We start from the raw sequence: 19,214 nt of genomic DNA on the forward strand, positions 1-19,214 counted from the left end.
TTGCTTAAAAATAGAAGTTTATTTTCTCACAATTCTGCAGTACAGAAGTCTGAAACAAAGGCACTGGAACATCCATGCTCTGTCTGAAACTGGTAAGGGGGAATGCTCTTCTGGCTTCTGGTGTAGGCAGGCTTTATTCCTTTTGAGGCTTGCGAGGTGAGGTGTCCCATAACCTTCTGATAGCTTTTGGGGATACCTGAATATACTGTAATTCTTTTGTTTTCAGAGAATACCAGTCTAATCTTGGCCTCTTTCTTCATGTGACATTCTTGTTTCTGCGCCTATGTGCATGCCTGTATCTAAACATCCTTCTAATAAGGACAACAGTAACAATGGACTGGAGGTGACTCTAACCCACTTACTGTAGCATGACCTTACATTGATGAAATGTATTTACAACGATCTATTGGGAAGTAGGTCTCACTTTCATGCACTAAGAGTTAAGACTTCAGTGTCTGTCTGTCTGTCTCTCAGTGGGAAGAGGCTGATAAAACTCAAACCAGAGCAGGTTTCCTTATTAGTAAAGTTGGGAGCTTGGAAACCTCATTATATAGGATAGAAATTTCTTTGAAAAACTGGTGGAACGATAGACCTTTGCCCAGATAAATTAATACTTCATAGAGCATTTCACACACTGTCAAGATGGCCACAGCCCTGTTTTTCAAGACTATCTACTGAGGCCCTAAGAGTATGTGTCCTGAACCGAAGGAAGGTCCTTTTTCTCAGTGAAACCTCTGAGATACACATGTGCTTTCTACAGCCTTCCACAGTGGAGTTCAGTTAAGAATTAATCAACACAGACTACTGAGTGAATGAACAGAATCCACGACTGGTTTGAAACAAGAACTTGAAATCAATGTTCCATTTGGGAGGCTGATTCTAGCACTGATTTGCTTTCCCTTTGATTGTGACCATGGGCAAAATGTCCATTCACCTCATCACTGCTGCTTCCCATGCACTTGCTCAGCCTTGCTCATGCCCACCTCTCCTCATGCTGTCTACTCAGTTCTTTGTGGAAGAGCCAAACCCTCCCTAATCCCTGTCCTCTTCACCTACTGTTGTCCTTCCCCCCCCTCAGCAGTCAGGAGGGAACCACACTCTTCCTGCATCTGTTTCAAACCTTCCCATGAAAATTCGCCTTTCCTTCTTATGCTATGTACCTACACACCCACTAGGTCCATTTTATACTGCCATGTGTGTACCATGGTCTAGGAAATAGTAGTATCTTGGTAAATATGTGTTGAAATACTGGTTATTTGAATAACTGATTGATTAAAAATTGCATTCCTGGATATTTTCTTTGGGGTTTTGGTGTGTTACTCTGTAAATTTTTTTCCTACCTTCTTTTTCTATTATGATTTTTGTAATGAAGAACCAAACAAAAACTTATTTTTCCTCAACTTAATTTCCTAAGTAACTCCCTTCCCTTCACTAACATGGCCATATTGGGCACTAAATCTACAAGTGATCTGTACATTCTCCCGTGTGGCTGCCGCGTTCTGTGCCCCATCTGTTTCTCTCTCTGGTTCCAATCTCTTGATAGTGTACGTTCTGTGCAGGCACTCCTCTTCCTATGCCTTACATGGCGCTCTCAAAACGCACCCACTGTCCTCCACTTCCACAGTTACCCCTAATTCATTTGAAGGTGGGTCTAGTTAAAATCCTGAAAACCATCTACCTCCTTTTATTCTCCTGGGTCTACTGAGCACAGCTGGGGATGCTGTCATAGCCTACTGCTTGCTGTATCTCCGAGCTCATCATCCTAGTCCAGGTTTGGTTCTGTCAGTCACATTCACGCTGGCCATCAAATCCTATTCCTATTCTTTCTCTTCCACAGCAAATGAGCTTCTTCCTTTTTTTGCTATGGGATTTTTTTGTTTTTTGGATTTTCTTATTTTTTGTTTTCTGCATGTATGAACTGGTCTATTTACTGCTTTCACAGAGCTCGTCTTCCACAGTCTTGCTATTCAGGGTCCTTGTTTCTTCAGTGACTTTCTTCAATAGCATCTGTTTGAAGCTTACTATGTATTAGGGCCCTTTCTAGAGGCTGTATTTAAAAGGGAAACCAAGACAGACAAAAAAAATCTTTCCTCTCACTGGAGAATTGAGTATAGTGGGTGTTTATACAACAGAAGGAAACAAATGCGCAAGGTAATTTTGATTTTCACAGATGCAGACATGGCCCAGTAGAAAAACTAGCACTAATTCCTGAAGGAGAAATTAATGCTTGGTTGACTCATCTCCATCAGTGCTCCTATATATTTCTCTCCCATTCTTCTGTTCTTGAAAGATGGTTCTTTATTAGGTTATATTTTAGTTGAAAAGTAATGCAATAAAAATTATAGATCCATTGTTCTAATCACAATAGCAAAGGAATGGAATCAGCCTAAATGTCCATCAACAGGTGATGAATACTGTAAATGTGGAACATACATAGAGGACTTTTTATTGAGACAGAGAAAAATGAAATTATGAAATTTTCAGTAAACTGGATGGGACTGTAGAGTATTACATTAAGTTAGGTAACCCAGAGTAAAAAAGACAAGCATCATATGTTTTTTTTATCACATGTAGATCCTACCTTTGGATTTTTATACATGTGTACTTAGACAAGACTGAGTGTCCTTAGAACCTGAAAACCAGCAACAGTTCCCCAAGGTTGTGATATAAGGCCTTTCTCTGCTGGCCCCCACTCTTGCAGATTAAAGACTAGGGTCTTGTGTGTAGTATTGGATGCTCTTAAACTGGTCTGCATTGTTCACTCCCAGCTCCTGTTGAATACCAACGTTAATTACAGAGTTTCCCCTTTGGCCACATTCTCTTTCAGTATGTGATACACTACGTAGGGTGTCTGTGTGACTCTTATAATCCTAGTGGGAAGCATTTCAAACAAAAAGATCTAATTATTAATAATTGCTACTTTGAGACAGCATGTGTAAACCAAAACTACCTCACACAAACTAGGATAATATGATGACATTATGCTTAAAAGACCACATCCATTACTTTGGTGCGAAATAACAAAGACCTGTTAATTATTTGCAAAACTCTAATACTAACAATGTTTTACATCTTCTGGTTATGTTTTCTACTCAATTGTGTAGTCACTGAAGACTCAAAACAAGAGACTGTTCTAGATTTCTTATTCCCTTTACCTTTTATGTTTATGATCATTAAGCCATACTAAACTTAACCTGATTTCTCTACTTCATTGTTTGCCTTCTGGAATACGGTCTTAACTTTTATCTCATTTCCTAACTCTTATCTTGTCTTAATTTCATTTCTACATTGCTGCTAGAGTAACCCAAAGGTTACACTTCTGTTTTGGATGTTTCAGTAACTCTGTGACTTACTGAGGAGGTGCTCATCATGATCCCTCCTGTTCTTGTTTCAGTTTTGTAATTAACCTTATTTCCTCACAAGCACTGTAATCTAGTGACACCATGTAACTTGAAGAAACACACATATACTCAGCAAGTAGCTTCTAACTTAAAGTTCGTGTTCATGCCTGTTTTTCTTTCTTCCTTTCTTTCATATTGCCTCTCAAGTACAGCAGCAGGAAAGCCTTTTCAGGACAGGGTGACCTTAAATACAGAATACTAAGTCACTCTACCTTCAGGAAGTAGCTATTTACTGTTATAGACTTAATGCTGACATCAATAAACAATGCCATTCATTACTTTGATACTTTTCTGCATGTGCCCATGTTTTATAGCATCATCAATAGAAATATTAAAAATGTGTAAGTGCATCAGCTGTCAAAAACTTGCCATGTTCTATGAAATTAAGAATAGATCTCAGCACAAGAGACATGATGATTACATTAGTATATATGGGTGATGTGACAAAATTATGAAAAGAGTAAATTGTTAATTGTTGAAGATTCAGAAAATCAAAATGCATTTCAATAGTTATCTGATTTGGAAAGTTTGGTGAAGAGATTACAAAAAAAGGATTTTTCTTTTTTCTAAGAGAGTTTTTTTTTTCATTCTTTTTTCTTCTTTTTGCAACTGTAGAATACATATAACTTTAAAAGGGAGTTAAGTATTGGGTGTCCAAAAATTCAGTGTCTATCACATCTACTCAAACACCCTGCTTTACTGTTCAGATGTATCTTCTGATGCTTTCCATATTCCAGAGTCCATTCCAGAACCATTAGTTCTGGCTCCAATGGAGGGAAGTGTAACTTTGCCCTCAAGAAGCCCAAACTATTTGATCTTCCAGGCATCAAAAAAACACCTTTACAATTTTTGAAGAAAATGTGTTTACATTTATTTTAAGTAAAAGTGAGAAAAGGTAAACAGCAAAATACAATTTTTAACAGAATATTAGTGTTTCTAGGGAAAAACTAGAGCCTCTGGCACAACTGACATTCCGAGAACAAAGACGCGCATCCAGCAATGCCATGGTCACCATCAGGACCATTCCTACTCTTACGATAGCTCTCTGTTCCCTAATTCAATCACAGCGTTGAAGTGCAGTCTTTCCTAATTATGTTTTGGCTTACAAATCTTGCTTTGGGAACTAAGATTACTTCTTTGAGAAGAAAAAATAATTTAAGGTATGATGAAACCTAAACATGCTCTGATATTTCCTACAAGTTGAGGCCCTGGTTTTCTCGCTATGGTAAGCACCTTAAGGTGGTTCTGAGGAGGCAGGAACACATCTATCACTTAGTAATATATTAAGGAAAAATTTTGTTAAAATATAACTGAGCAGAAGTCAAATACTCCAGATTTATTTTTCCACTGGCAAGACATCGGTATTATAAAAACAGTGCCAATCTTCCCATAAATATCATTGAATACTTGCTACACGTCAGAAGGTGGAGCTCTAAACATATCTAACATATCCAAACATATGCAGTCCACGAGTGTGTATGTATGTGAGATGAGGGGTTTGAAACAGACATAAAATGTTTAGAAAAATAATTCTAAAGTAAACCCCAGTTTTTTGAGGGTAACATCACCCACATCTCCTAAAATGTTTAAGGTTCACTAATAGAAAAGATGTTCAGTGATTTCCTTTGACATTTCAAAACATTTCCTGTTACTAAAAACTTAGGTATATGTAAATCCAATAATAAAATATCGAGTACATTTAAAAGGCAAAACACTTCTGAAAAACCATGTCTACCTAGACGAATATGGGGAAAGGCGCAAATACTCACAAGCATCCCGGATATAGAGTAGCATGGCTATGAAGACATAGTCAACTAAGCTCAAGCTGAGGCCATCTGCAAACAAGGCATCCCAGACCAGCAGCAGGTCCTGCAGAGGGAACTCTCTCCCAAACAGCAGCCGCACCCATCGTCTGCACAAAAGCAAAGGCAGAGAACAAGACTTCTGAGAGTCATCCTTCTTCGATGAAACTGAAGAAAGTTACAGTTTATTAACTGAGCAGTTAGAAAACATTATATATTAAAAATATAGTATAATTTAAATTTAAGAAAGCATTCTACATCAAGACAAAACACTGTAAAATCTAAGTTTTTCAAGTTTTATACTTGACCATAGGCACTGTACATTATTACTCTAGTGTAAGACACAAGAATGATATTTGGAAAGGACAGAAAATTTTCATATGAAATAGAAAGTGCAAATCTTTAGCAAGAAAAGACAGAACAAATGTATAGTCAGTGCAGTAGTTGTGCAATATTGAAAATACCACTTCCCACAATTTTAGGTTCTTTATTGACTTTTGTTAACTTAGGTTTTTACAAATGTTCTATAACAAATCACCATAGTCAAACTTAGAAATTTATATTCTCACATTTAGTAATTACTTAAAATACTCATTTTAAAACTTAAAGTTAGGGGAAAAAAACAGTACCATTGCAGATTTTGGGGAAGGTCAAGTATATACAGTTATTGAAAATAGAAAATATAATTATTTTTTTGCTTGAGGTAGTTTTTGCTAATCATTTAGGCTATTTTTTTCAGGGAATATTTTTCATATTGATTTCTTGCCCATGTAAATGAACACTGAAGTGAATAATCAACTAGGATACTAAAAAATGTTTGTATGTAATTTTGTAAAATAAACAGTAACACTTAGGACTTCAGATTTCCAAAAGTCCTAACTAAACAATTTATATCTAATGCCTATGAGAAAATTAGAATTTGGTTTGATTCATTGATATCTAGTTTTATGCAATAGGGGTACAATTCTTTACACAGTCTTTTCCTTAAGCACTTCAGTGAGAATTCTGTATAACACTGGCATAGCACAGAGAATCTGAAAATTTAAATTTCTAGTTACTAGCAAATAATAGAAAAATTTTTTCTTTTCTTTTTTTTCTTTTTATTCCTAAGACAGAGTATTTCTGTGTAGCTTCGGGTGTCCTGGAACTTACTCTGTAGACTAGGCTGGCCTTGAATTCAGAGATCTGCCTGCCTCTGTCTCCCAAGTGCTGGGATTAACGGCAGGCATCACCAGTGCCTGACTTGAAAAGAAATTCTTTAACAATTAAGTACACACACACTTAGTGAAGATCTTTTTTTTCCTGCAACAATTGAAAGAAAATACTACCATCTGGAGGTTAAGGTGAGGCAAACCTCCAACCAGACCCCAAAACTCTGCTCCAGGAGCATTATATTAAGGCAGAGCCACAGCTGTGACTAAAGAGTCTCTAGCCATACATATCTACAGTCACTAGACACCACGTGACTCACATAACTTATTCACATTCATATTACTAAGCTACTCTTGATTAAGAGTAGTTTCCTATTTTCTACTATAGCCTTTGCTCAAAATGCCTAGGTAAATATTTTTAAATGTTATAATAATTTCTATAACTTTTAATCTATCTTTCAAATCTTAATATACACTTAAAATAAAGAATGGCTAACAAAATATATTTTTCATCTATGTAGCTTAAGAAAAATTACTTTACTATGCCTTTCTAATTCTTACATATCACCAAGGCTAATATGTACTGCTCCAAGAACAAAGTGTGACTAATTAAATAGTTACTATTGTAAATTACAAAGAATTAACTAGTCTTGCAAGAGTATTGGGGCAACTAGAGATGAACAAAGCAAAAGCACCAGTGGGGAAATTTTTAAATGGATACATAAATATCTGCATTCTTAAATGCTAAGACATTTAAAATGTGGTTACTTGTAACAATTTAACTGACAGAACTTGAAGAAAATTCCATCAATGAATACAATGAATGAATGTTAATACAGGATATGAAGAAAATATCAAGCCTTCTTCCTTAGCATTCTTCACAGCTCCCATTCTTATGTAAATTTCATCAGTGTTTCTAACAAAAGAGTTGCTTCTTTTCTTTTTTAGAAACAATTTATCTATCTCTATGACAAAACGCCAGTTATTGCTCACACTTTTCTTGCAATATTCCTGTTGATGAGGGTTGTATTAGCTTAGCTTCAAAATGAGCTCACAGGCACTTGCATGCAGCTGTGCTACTGCAGCACTGCAGAAAGGCTAAGTGCTAATCCTCCTCCTTCACAGTGAATAGGCTAGTGCTCAGTCTTCCACTTTCCACTGCCCACATATTCAGAACTATGTAGAATACACATCGTTAACACTTTAATGTTTAATGTGACGTCTCTGATGTGCTACTTTACAAACTTTTACATTCTTCATTCAAGTTTTTCTTTGCCAAAAATCCCTGGTATATAATCCCAGGGGGAGGTTTGGATAGAGGTGAGGGGAGGAATGGAAGGGATATCTGACAAGTTCCTTGCACAGTGCTCCCCACACCCCACTAAGTGCTCTGTGTGATGTTTACCAAGGTCTCCTTGAATGCACTGTAAAACCACCTTTCAGGCTACTGAAAAGCAAAGGTCTAGCTTAAATGGAAACACAAGAATTATCTTAGTAACAGTGGCAGAAAAAAGTTCAGGAAGTGGAGGGAAATTTAAAAGTATTTAATAAATGGTGGCTTGCTGCTAGGCATGTAGTATGTTATTTTTGTTTTTTGTTTTTGTTTTTTGAGACAGGGTTTCTCTGTGTTCTCTTGGCTGTTCCAGACAAGACTGGCCTTGAACTCACAGTGATCCGCCTGCCTCTGCCTCCTGAGTGCTGTGATTAAAGGCATGCACCACTATTTTTGATTCATTAATTCATGTATTTATCACTTGGTGCATGGTGTGTGTGTGTGTGTGCAGCACCCATATTAAAAATTTCAGGAGTCAGCTCCTACCTTTTACTATGTGAACTGGGGCTAAAACTCCATTCTTGAGGTTTGTGCTCTAAGCACTTTTTATCTATTGTGCCATTTTATTGGCTCAGAATATTAATTTTATATAAGGTCTAATAATTTGTATATGCAACAACACTGAAGTATAATTTCTATTCTCTGTATTATAAAACGGGAAAATTCAGGATAAATTCCTAACTTTAAGACTGAAGGATGAATAAAGTAATGGTATGGAATTACAAGATTTTTATCAATAACTATTTGAACCCAAGTTTGATTTAATTTATGCATATACTCAAAACAAAAACCTTCAAGTATTATTTTGGGCTTTTCTCCCACAGATTTAAAAAAAAAAAGAAAAAGTCAGTACTTTATGGAATGAGTTACTAAAAGATATTATTTCTAAGTAAGCTTTTATATTCTCAGAAAGGAAAATCTACTTAAAAAAATGAGGCCTTATAAACAAGTTATGTCTACAATTAACATGCTTCTATTGCAGTTAAGAATATTTAGGGAGTGCTAAGTTACACTTAAGGTTGGCATTAAACCTCTCTTCTCCTAAAGACAGTTCAGCTTAATTGCTTGATACCATTAACTTAGCATTTCATATGTTGCACCTGAAGGCTGCGGTGCTCACACACTTCACGGCCTGTGATGACACAGGGTCCTACTTCATCAGACCTGCATAGCAATTACAGCTCCACAAATAGAACGACAGTCCCTAGGATTACAGTTAGTAATAAACTACTTAGAGACAGGACAGTTTTCAAGTTTCTCAACCTTCAGTTCTGTGTAATGAAGCTGCTTCTCCCAGGGTTATTGCTTTGTGAATGCCCAGAAAGACCAAGAGGAAACTGACTCATGAGAAGGCCAACTTGACGTTATGTGTGGACACATATGTGCACACACGTGTATACACACCCACATCTTACATCTTTTAAATTTTATTTTCTTTAATGATCATTTTAAATGGAACATGGGCATTACAACCACACAAGAAGAAGATAGGAAAATGTATTTACTGTAATTTAACAAACACTAGAAAAGAACCAAGCCATGCTTGGTAGCACACACCTTTAATCTCAGAACTTGGGAGGCTGTGGCAGGCAGATCTCTGAGTACTAGGCCAGCCTGGTCTACAGGGAGAGTTTTCCAGGAGAGCGAGGGCTACACAGAGAAACCCTGTATCAAAAAACCAAAACAACGCAACAAGATAACAAAACAACAACAACAACAAACATGTCAAATATTTGCTCAATGCAATACACTAATTTTGAGTTTTGTTTTCATCTGTACTCTTAAAAATAAGCAATTTTTAAATATTCCATGTTTACTCTGGAATAAGCACAGAATCCAAATTCTCTTAGTATCAAGTAAAAAAAAAAAAAAACTAAGCCATGAAACTATATGAGGTTGCACATCTACTTTACTTAGTTTATACTCTTTTTATGCTGGGTTTCCCTATAATTCTTTTGAAATACTTTGATTTTAAGTATTTACATCAAACCCTGGGAGAATTCTCAACTTCAAGTCTTATGTTTTTGAAAATTAAAATTACAAACAATGTATGACAAGATAACTTTCAGTTTCATATTTATTTCCTAAACCTTCTGTAGAATACAGCAATGGAAGATACTTTCCATACATGGTAGGAGTTTTATAAATTCTAGTGATTCATAGATCAATACATACATCAATAGACAGAGCGTATAAGTGGAGTTATGCTGCTACATGGGGTGATAACGTCTCCTCATAAATCCAATCTAACAATAACACCCATGCCAAGAATGATAAGTCTGGCTTTGAGTTGGTTACAGGAGTCCAAGAGAACCTCCAAGTAACACAGGCTATTATCATTGTCCCCGATTCTTGAACTTGAAGGAAAAACCCTATGGCTTAAGACATCACATGATGTGGACACAGTACTTGGAGGAACTGAAGTCAAACTGACCTGAAAGCCTCCCTAAGAACTAGGTTTCATAGTATCAAAGTGTTATGAAAGCTCTCAAGGAAACAAAGCAACCAGTAGTCACACTCTGGTTTAAAGTCTGCAAGCACAACAGTGGCAAGCATGGTAAGACAGGCACTATCAAAAAATAGGCAGCTTTAACTTGGGAATAATAGACAGATTTTTAATTAGATTTAAGACCTGCTGGATAGTAGAGAATTCATGTCTGGGACTATACAATGTAACAAACTACCCATGAATGGAGAGGGCACATATCCTAGAGCAGAACCTACTTCTGTCATTTGCCTAAGTCAGAATGATTCTAACTGTACTCTAAATATTTATCTTTCTACCCGCAGAGAAGTATCATTTTCACTTGTCATCAAAGAAGCTTGTTTATGCAGTAGCTGCAGTAAGCGCTTTGCCCAGACATCCAGAACTCGGAAAACCAAGACAGGCAGGCAGGCAGACAGACAGACAGGCAGGCAGGCAGACAGACAGGCAGAAAGACCAGAGAGAATTGCCACAGGGCATTCAGTCCCGAGTGGTGCATCTACAATGAAACCCCTACAACTAAGGCTCAGGGAATATCAGAAAAGAGGGGGCTGCCTGTGATGTCACTTGACATGTCGATGTGGATAGGGAAAATTTCCTACTCCTAGATGAGTAGCTATAGGCAACAAACGGCTGCTGAGAGAGTACAATCAGTTGAAGGGAGTAGAGAGGGACACAAGAAGGTTTGAAGGGGGAAAAGAAAGAGGTGGGAAGCATGTAATACCATAATTGAGAATGTTGTAAGCCCTTTGCAAAAAACAGTCTGAATGAAAAGTCAGCCTTGTGTATCAGATTTCGTTTCACAGATTTATGAAGCAAGCCCACAGACTGTAGGAACTAAATATGACCATCATACATGGTAAGGTCGTGTCGTCTGTGAACATTCCCATGCTCTTCTCTCTCTCCTATGCAGTGGTGCTCAGCCTTCCCAATGCTGCAACCCTAATGTTGTGGTGATACCCAACTACTTGTTAACTGTAATTTTGCTTCTTCTATGAATCATAATGTAAATATACAACATGCAGATGGTCCTAGGTGACCCATGTGAAAGCCTCATCACCTTTGGGGGAGTTGAAAAGTGCTGTTTCATTAGTACTGCCTGTTATTCAAGTATGGTATTTAAAAGACAGTAACTTACCAGCAAATTCAAGTCAAGTGAATGGGGGTGTTAAGTCTTGCATAGTGGTTAGGAATAGGAGTCACTGTCTAAGAATCACCTTGCCCCATAAGGAACAACTGGAACCCTAACCCTGACTGAAGAGGCCTACTGGAAAGTGTCACCAAGAAAGACTTTCTACTCTACCATGTCCTTGAGCTCTGCTATATATGAGCCTGTTAGCATTTCTTGTACTACATTACTTAAAGGCTACTATTATGAATGAACGACAAAAGAATTCAAGTAGAGTTGGTGATCATACTGGAAAAATTAATTTCAGGCTTTGTAAATATTTTGTAAAGTTATATTCCAATTTCTACTTCCAGGGAGTTTATAAATACTTTCTTCTATTATTTTACCTTCAGGAAAAGGCATTATTAAATCAACTTTTAAAAACAACATGAAGATAATTGTTACAAATAATAGTGCCTATTTTCCTTACTCTGGACCCTGAAGTTTTAAAAAGAATAAACTAGTTTGTTGCTAGTACCAGTGAAATCTTAACTACATTGTATAACACCTTAAACTTCCTCTCCAAAACTGGTCGTATAGTTCATCATAAAGAAGCCTCAACCAATATAAGAAAACTGAAATAACCCCTTGTATTTTATCAGATCACTACAGATGAAAGCTGGGACTCAACAACAATAGAAACAACAGAAAGCCTACAAACTCATGAAACTGAATAACTCTATATTCAATGACCACTGAATCAGTGAACAAATAAAGAAGTTGAAAATATCCTAAAATTCAATGAAAATGTAGATACAATATACCCAAACCCCAAACAGAAACAATAACAGCAGTGCTAAGAGGAAAGTCCATAGCACTAAGTGCCCTCAGAGTGAAATTGGAGACATCTCACACTAGCAACGGAACAGCACACCTGAAAGGCCTAGCAGAAAAATGAAGCACACAAACCCAAGAGAAGTAGACTGCAGGAAATAATCAAACTCAAGACCGAAATCAACAAATTAGAAACAAAGAGAACAATACAAAGAATTTGTATTGTGTTGCAGTCCATCAAGACTTCAGCTGTGAGAAGTGAAGTACTTTTAAGAATGGAGCAACTCTGAGGTAAGGCAGTGATTCTCAACCTTCCTAATCCTGCAAACCTTTAATACAGTTCCTCAGTTGTGGTGACCCCCAGCCATGACATTATTTTTTTTTTTTTTTTTTGCTACTGTTATGAACTGTAATGTAAATATCTGGTATGCAACCTGCCCCAAAGGTTCAGACCCAGAGGCTGAGAACCACTTCTGAAGGTTGCCATCAAAGGCAATGTGATAAAGACAAAAGATTAAGTTTTAAATAAAGTTTAAATAAAGATAACTGCATTTTACATAAAGCCTGACATGAATAAGTCTATATACAATTCAAACCTCATTTCAGATATTAAAGTTTTTTTTTTTTTTTTTTTTACTTCTTTATTTTTTCTAAGAAGCAATGGTTGCCAAAACAAACAGGTTCATTTTCCCCTGCCTAGGTTCTATCAAATAAATAGCAAAAAGACAAAATAGTAGAAAGAAATAAAAAGCCTAAATAACTTCATCCTGAGTGAGCAACTAATTGCCAATTAATTGAGATGCCTGAAGGAATCTCCACTCTGGTCACACCGTGGCTACTAGCTGGGAATCTTGACATCCTCCTATCTCCTCTTCCCCCCTTTGGTACTTGCAAGATCAGACTCCTCCACAACATTCAGAACCCTCTAGCCGACTCAGGAAGCAGAAAAATATAGGTAACCTACCTGATCTCTCTGGCACAACTATACCAATCTAGGTGCATCTTGGCTCCATGACAGGGAAAACGATCTCTCCACCTCTCTGCCTCTCTTTGGAAAATGTGAGATCATAGTGCCTCCATGTTGGATACCCACTAGCACACTGACATGGCATGAAGACACAGATACTTTACCTGTGCACCTTGGTTGCATATATATTTGGGATCATCTTACAGCCGTTTGCAAGAGATCTTGACCTATTCCTAGCCTCCTTCCAACCCTTTGGAACCTTCCAAAGTGAAGACTCATCCAAATAGGAAATTCTCTAACAGGACCATGGGGTACAAAGGGACAGGTAACCTACCTGTGCCCTCCAGCAAACCCATCACACATACTACAAATCACTATTCGCCACAGATCCACATTCCAGGCTCATCCAGCACAAATACCCTGTGCCCTGGCACAGTCTGAGGAGTTCGCCTGAGCCTAATTATCTAAACAAGCGCCTACTTAAGTCCTTGGGATCCAGTCCAGACTGGTGAAGCCTATCTTCCCTAACAAAACCTCCAGGAGTGGGCCAGGTAAAGGATCTTGTTTACCAGCCCAACCTGCTAAGTCCCCATCAGACAAGAAACCAACAAAACAAGTCCACATGACCAGGTCTCATGATCAAAATAATAAGAAAGGTGAAGCCTTCCTTGTAAATTCACCAATCCTCTTTTCTCCAATGAGATTTATACAAATGAATCCCAGGACACAGAACTTAAAAAGAACAATCATAAAATTCAAACAACAATCCAAGGAGTTTTAGGAAGATTCACAGAGCTCAACGGACTTAAAGAGAATAAATGCCCGGTCTCATCCAAGAAAACCGAGGATGAAGGAAATAGCAAAGACAATCCAGAATGTAAAAACCAAATTCAATAAGGATCAATTAGAAGACTAAAATACTGAAGAGAATTCAAACTGCAATGAAGATGGAACCGAAACACTCAATACGCAATAAGGAGTCAGGAGGAAGCCTTACAAGTAGGCAAAGAATATGAAAAATCTCTCTCTCTCTCTCTCTCTCTCTCTCTCTCTCTCTCTCTGCCTCCCTCCCTCTCTCCCTCGCCCCTGCTCTCTTTCTCTCCCAGTCCCTTCTCCCTGCCCCCCCTCACACATACACACACACACACACACACACACACACACACACACACACACACACACACACACACACGGGTGTGGGAGAGATAAGATCAGAAAAGAAACTCCTCACAGCATGTCACAGTTTAAAAACTAACATCCAGAACAAAGCAAGAGCATTTCAAGATGGGAGGGAATATACATAATTCTCATGTAGATAGAAAACATCAGAATAGCAGCCAAATTCTCAATAGAAACATTCAAATCCAAAAAGCCTGAAAGTACTATAAGGTTATAGATGCTAACCTAGACTACTCTACCTAGGAAAAATTATCTACCATAGTTGAAAGAGAAAGAAAACAGGCTGAAAGAACTTATGCCAGTTAAATCAGACTTAAAGAATATACTGGAATCAATACTTTAAACTGAAGCAAGATAACCATAGCCAAGACACTGTAGAAAGAAAACAAATGAAGCTATAATTACCAAAACACTCCGACTAAGAACACAAATAGCCACCAAAAGCAAACAAACAAAAGGAATAACATCAACAATCATATAACTTTCCATAGGAACATTAATTTTTAACAGCTTCAACTCTCCAAGCAAGGTAGCAGAATAGACTAAGAATCAAGTCTTCATGTTGTCATTTTAGCTGTAACGATTGGTAACGCCTTAACATGAAAGAACTGCAAAAAGTATTTCAAGAAAATGGGACCAAGAAGCAAGTGCTATTGGCACCCTAATATTTGAAAAAATAGATTTCAAGGTGGAACTATCAGAAGAATTATAAAGAAGAGTATTTCATTCTAATCAAGGAAACAATTAACCACAAGGACATTATAATCCTAAACATATATTCACCAAGCACTGGTGCAACCTATTCTATAAAATGCATACTGTTAAAATTAAAGAATGACCGACACAAACTCAGTAAGATTAGATTAACACCATTTTCTGTAATAGATATTTCACTGTACAAAGACAGGGAAACATCAGAATTTAACTATGCCAGCATCAAACTGACTTAACAGATACCTACAGAATAGTCCACCCGAATCTCAAAACATATGCTTTATACTCAGCAGTCCATGAAGGACTGTCTAAAATACATTACATCTGGGAAAACACGCAAACAACTTAGCATATTCAGAAGAGTTGGGAAAACTCCAAGAATACTATCTAATGTCCATAACAAACAAATCTCTAGTAATCACATAGACTCATGGAAAGTAAACAACTCATTATTGAAAGATGAATGGTCAAAGAAGTCAAAAAAATTATAGAAAAAATCCCTGGAAATACCTGAAAATAAAAGCATAAACAAATCTTAGGGACACTGAAAGCAGTCTTACAAGGAAAATTTATGTCTCTAAATTACTATACTAAAAAGACAGAAAGAACACAAATAAATGACTTAATAAAGCAACTCAAGATTTAGGAAAAGGAACAAACTAAATCCAAATCTAGAACACTGCCGTCATATAAAAAAAAGCCCCACAATATGTCAGAGCAGAAATTAATAAACTAGAAATAAGGAAAACAATACAAAGAATCAATAGTAAGAGATGGTATACTCTAGGAGGCTAACCAAGATGGACAGACCTGCGGCACAACTAACCTAAAGGAGGGGACGACCTAAACCACAGACTCAACAGGAACAGAAAACACACTACAACAGATACCAGAAACATTCACATGGCTATATGAGAAGAGTTTAAAACAACTACAACAACAGAAGAATTTCATTAAGTTAGAAAATCTAAAAGAAAAGGACTATTTTTCCAGATTCATCAAAACTTCCAAAGTTAAACCATGAAGAGAACAAAAACCTAAAAAGATCCACAGTCAATGAGATTGAAACACTAATGAAATGTCTTCTGATTAAAAAAAAAAAAAAAAAAAGCCATTGCTCTGATGGACTTACAATAGGATTCAACCAGACTTTCAAAGATGTGCATCCAATACCTTTCAAATTGTTTAGAAACTGAAACACAAGGAGTACTTTTCAAATCTTTTTTTAAATGTAGCCAGCATCACTCTAATGCTAAACCCAGGTGAAGACACAAGAAAACTACAAGCCTATATCCCCAAGCAACACAAACCCAAAAACCTTCAATAAAATACTTACAAACCAGATACAGTCATATATCAAAAAGATCATGTACCATAATCAAGGCGGCTTTCTTCCAGAGATGGAGGGATGTTTGCATATTCTGTCACTAAATGTAATCAATTATATAAATGGACTTAAAGACCAAAATTATATGGCCAGTTCAAGAGATGCAGAAAAGGCCTCAGCAAGCATTCATGACAGATGTCTTAGGGAGAGTAAGTCTGAAGGGAACATGCTCAATACAATACAGGCTCCAACACATGGTACATGGAAAGTTGGAAATGATATATGGAAGAATGAAATTAGACACATACCTATCACCTTACACATAAAACTAACTTTGAAAGGATCAAAGACCTGAAACAACCTATGTATTTTAAATTTTGTAGGATTCAGGAGTTTCTGAATAAATAATTTCAGACATAGAGAACCTTAAAGTTGTAACGAAATTTGTAATTTTTTATTTTATGAAATTTTGAGATGATATTTAATGTAAGACACTAGTGAATCTAAAGCTTCAAAATCATGTATCAAACTAAAAAATTATGCAAATATATTTGAATTTATGCAACTGTTTTCTTATTCACCATTTTCTTAACTAAAGTGGTTTAAAAAGAAGACATAAAGTTGGATGAGTGGAGAACAGGGTGGAGGGGTTGGTGTACCTGGGAAGTTTGCAGAGTCATGAATATAATCAAAACTTATTGTATGGAATTCTCAAAGAATAAAAAAAAAAATGACAAAATGATTAGTCATCCTTCAAATTAGTATGCTACAAATATATCTTTCAAACCATAATCTCCAAACTGGAGATATTTCTTTCTTGTCTCAAAGACCTGTTGTTGGTTATTTCTATAGGAGCTTCAGTAGTATTACTTAAGAGCTGTGTGGTTATAGAGGCTAACACAAAGTATACCGATGGCAGGAATTTATTCATTAATTGACCAAGTCATTTCTGAGGAAAAGGTATCACTAAACTAGAGTATTCAAAGTGTGACTGGTTGGTTGTTTGAGGTCCCTGTCTGCAGAATGTGTGGCAGACAAGCAATGCCTATGCTGTTTCTAATTATTCCAATTATCATGGCACACTATGAAAACTTGATTAATAACACTGAAGATATTGTTGTGGCAATTAGCCATATGGTTGTGGGACTTTATTCTGTCACGATTTAGCCATTAGCATCTACTTATGTTTGTCAGAACAGTGCATCCGTGACAAGCTGAAGTTCCGCTCACCTTGCCGAGTCCCCTGTGAGCAACACTAGAGAACTGTTTATTCCTGGGAGTCTCTTGCCTGAGTAAATTTTTCATGTGGCATCCGGCCTGACTGGGAACAAATGTCAAATAGCTTATGTGTCGACCCATCAGGCTCAGGATCTCTGAAAATCCACTTTGTGCCTTATGTATAAAAACAAAGTGATTGAAGAAAATAATTTGACCAGGATTAATTGGTTATCTATGTGGTCTCATGTATTGACACATCAATGCAGAGAAAATGAGTTTTGATATACTGATATAAAGAATTATGTAACTAAGGTACTATAAGGATATATACAAGCATGTATCAGTAAATATATTATATGACCAAAATTTGCCTTTAGGTATATATGCATGACATCTGTAATTAATTTGTCCAAGAGAATTGAGATAAACCATTTAATTATTGAGGAGATAATCTTGCTAATTATCAGTGATAATTTTAGGGAAAACATATAGATGATGGTTACTTCTTAAAATACTGCCGGAAACATAACAGTCAAGAGCCTTGCTTAAGATTTTTGAATAAAATATGGTCAGTTAAATTTATTGTAATTTTCAAATGGAATGCATTAATTAGTTTGTGAAATATAGAGCTTTCTAGTATTTGCTAGTAACAGGCAGGTTTCTATATTGTTTTTCTGAGACGTGGTGACATGGTGAACAGTCCCATTGTTTACAAATGTTAAAGCTGTTCAGAACTCTCCAGAAGAACGTTCTGGGTATAAGCAACAGAAAGGGAATAAAGGATACTCCTGCATTCCCATCTCATGATGTGTCGTCTCAGTAATGGGAGTAGAGCATGATACAAAATGAGTAGGAAGCAATGCTCTGCCTGCAAAGGTTTCCATTTGAGAGGTTCAAAATAAAGAAATAATAACCCATACAGCTATAGAATGGACAACACAAGTAGAAATAGGGTGGGCCTATTTTCAACCTTCTAATGTTATGACCCTTCAATGCACATCTCTCATATTGTGGTAACCCACAACCATTAAGTGAGGTTTGTTGCTACTTTGTAAGTGTAATTTTGCTACTGTAATGAGTTGCAATTTAAATATTTTTGGAGATAGAGGTTTGCCAAATGGATGGCAAGCCACAGGTTGAGAACTACTGCCCTAGAGAGTTATTGAGCACTGTGCCTTGAAGTTTATAATCACAGTCTGATTAGGATGAAGGTTAACAGCATAATGAAGTCTGGAATCAATGGTGGAATGATCTGAGCAATTTAATCTAACTCACATTCATTTATAACACAAGCAAAATTGTGTGTCTAGTCGCAAATGTCTTTCGTCGGTTGTTCCCTTCTCGAACACTGTTGTTGTTAGCGTGGATAAGGCAGCAGGAGGTAATTCTGTGTGTGTAAATAGTAATGCAAGCACTGGTCTCTGAAACTTAAAAAGATGTCACATTAACACTCACTAAGCCCGTCAATTCTGCATTGTTAATACAGTGCAGTCATCTTAAAAAAAACTGAGCAAGTAACATTTCTATTATGAAAGTTTTCTTCTCCTAAACCAACCTGATGTCATCAATAACATGATATTCACTTGAGTACTTAGAATGTTGAGTGCTTTACATGTAGCACATCATTTGATTCTAAAATGTTAAGAGGTTTGTGCTTACTCTGTAGATGAGTAACTGCCTCCTAGAAATATATAC

At 36.7% G+C, this 19,214-nt stretch overlaps 1 protein-coding gene across 1 annotated transcript in view; it reads right to left on the bottom strand.

Moving 5' to 3' along the window:
• The window catches only part of Tbc1d5 (TBC1 domain family member 5), a 414,735-nt gene that overhangs the window by 130,207 nt on the left and 265,314 nt on the right, over nt 1-19,214 (bottom strand). Inside the window, exon 14 of the mRNA XM_051153048.1 lies at nt 5,171-5,313. Coding sequence (XP_051009005.1) covers nt 5,171-5,313 — 143 coding nt within the window. The remainder of the gene's footprint in view (nt 1-5,170; nt 5,314-19,214) is intronic.

The sequence above is a fragment of the Acomys russatus genome, chromosome 11 (assembly GCF_903995435.1).
Source record: "Acomys russatus chromosome 11, mAcoRus1.1, whole genome shotgun sequence".
In the NCBI taxonomy this organism is placed as follows: domain Eukaryota; kingdom Metazoa; phylum Chordata; class Mammalia; order Rodentia; family Muridae; genus Acomys; species Acomys russatus.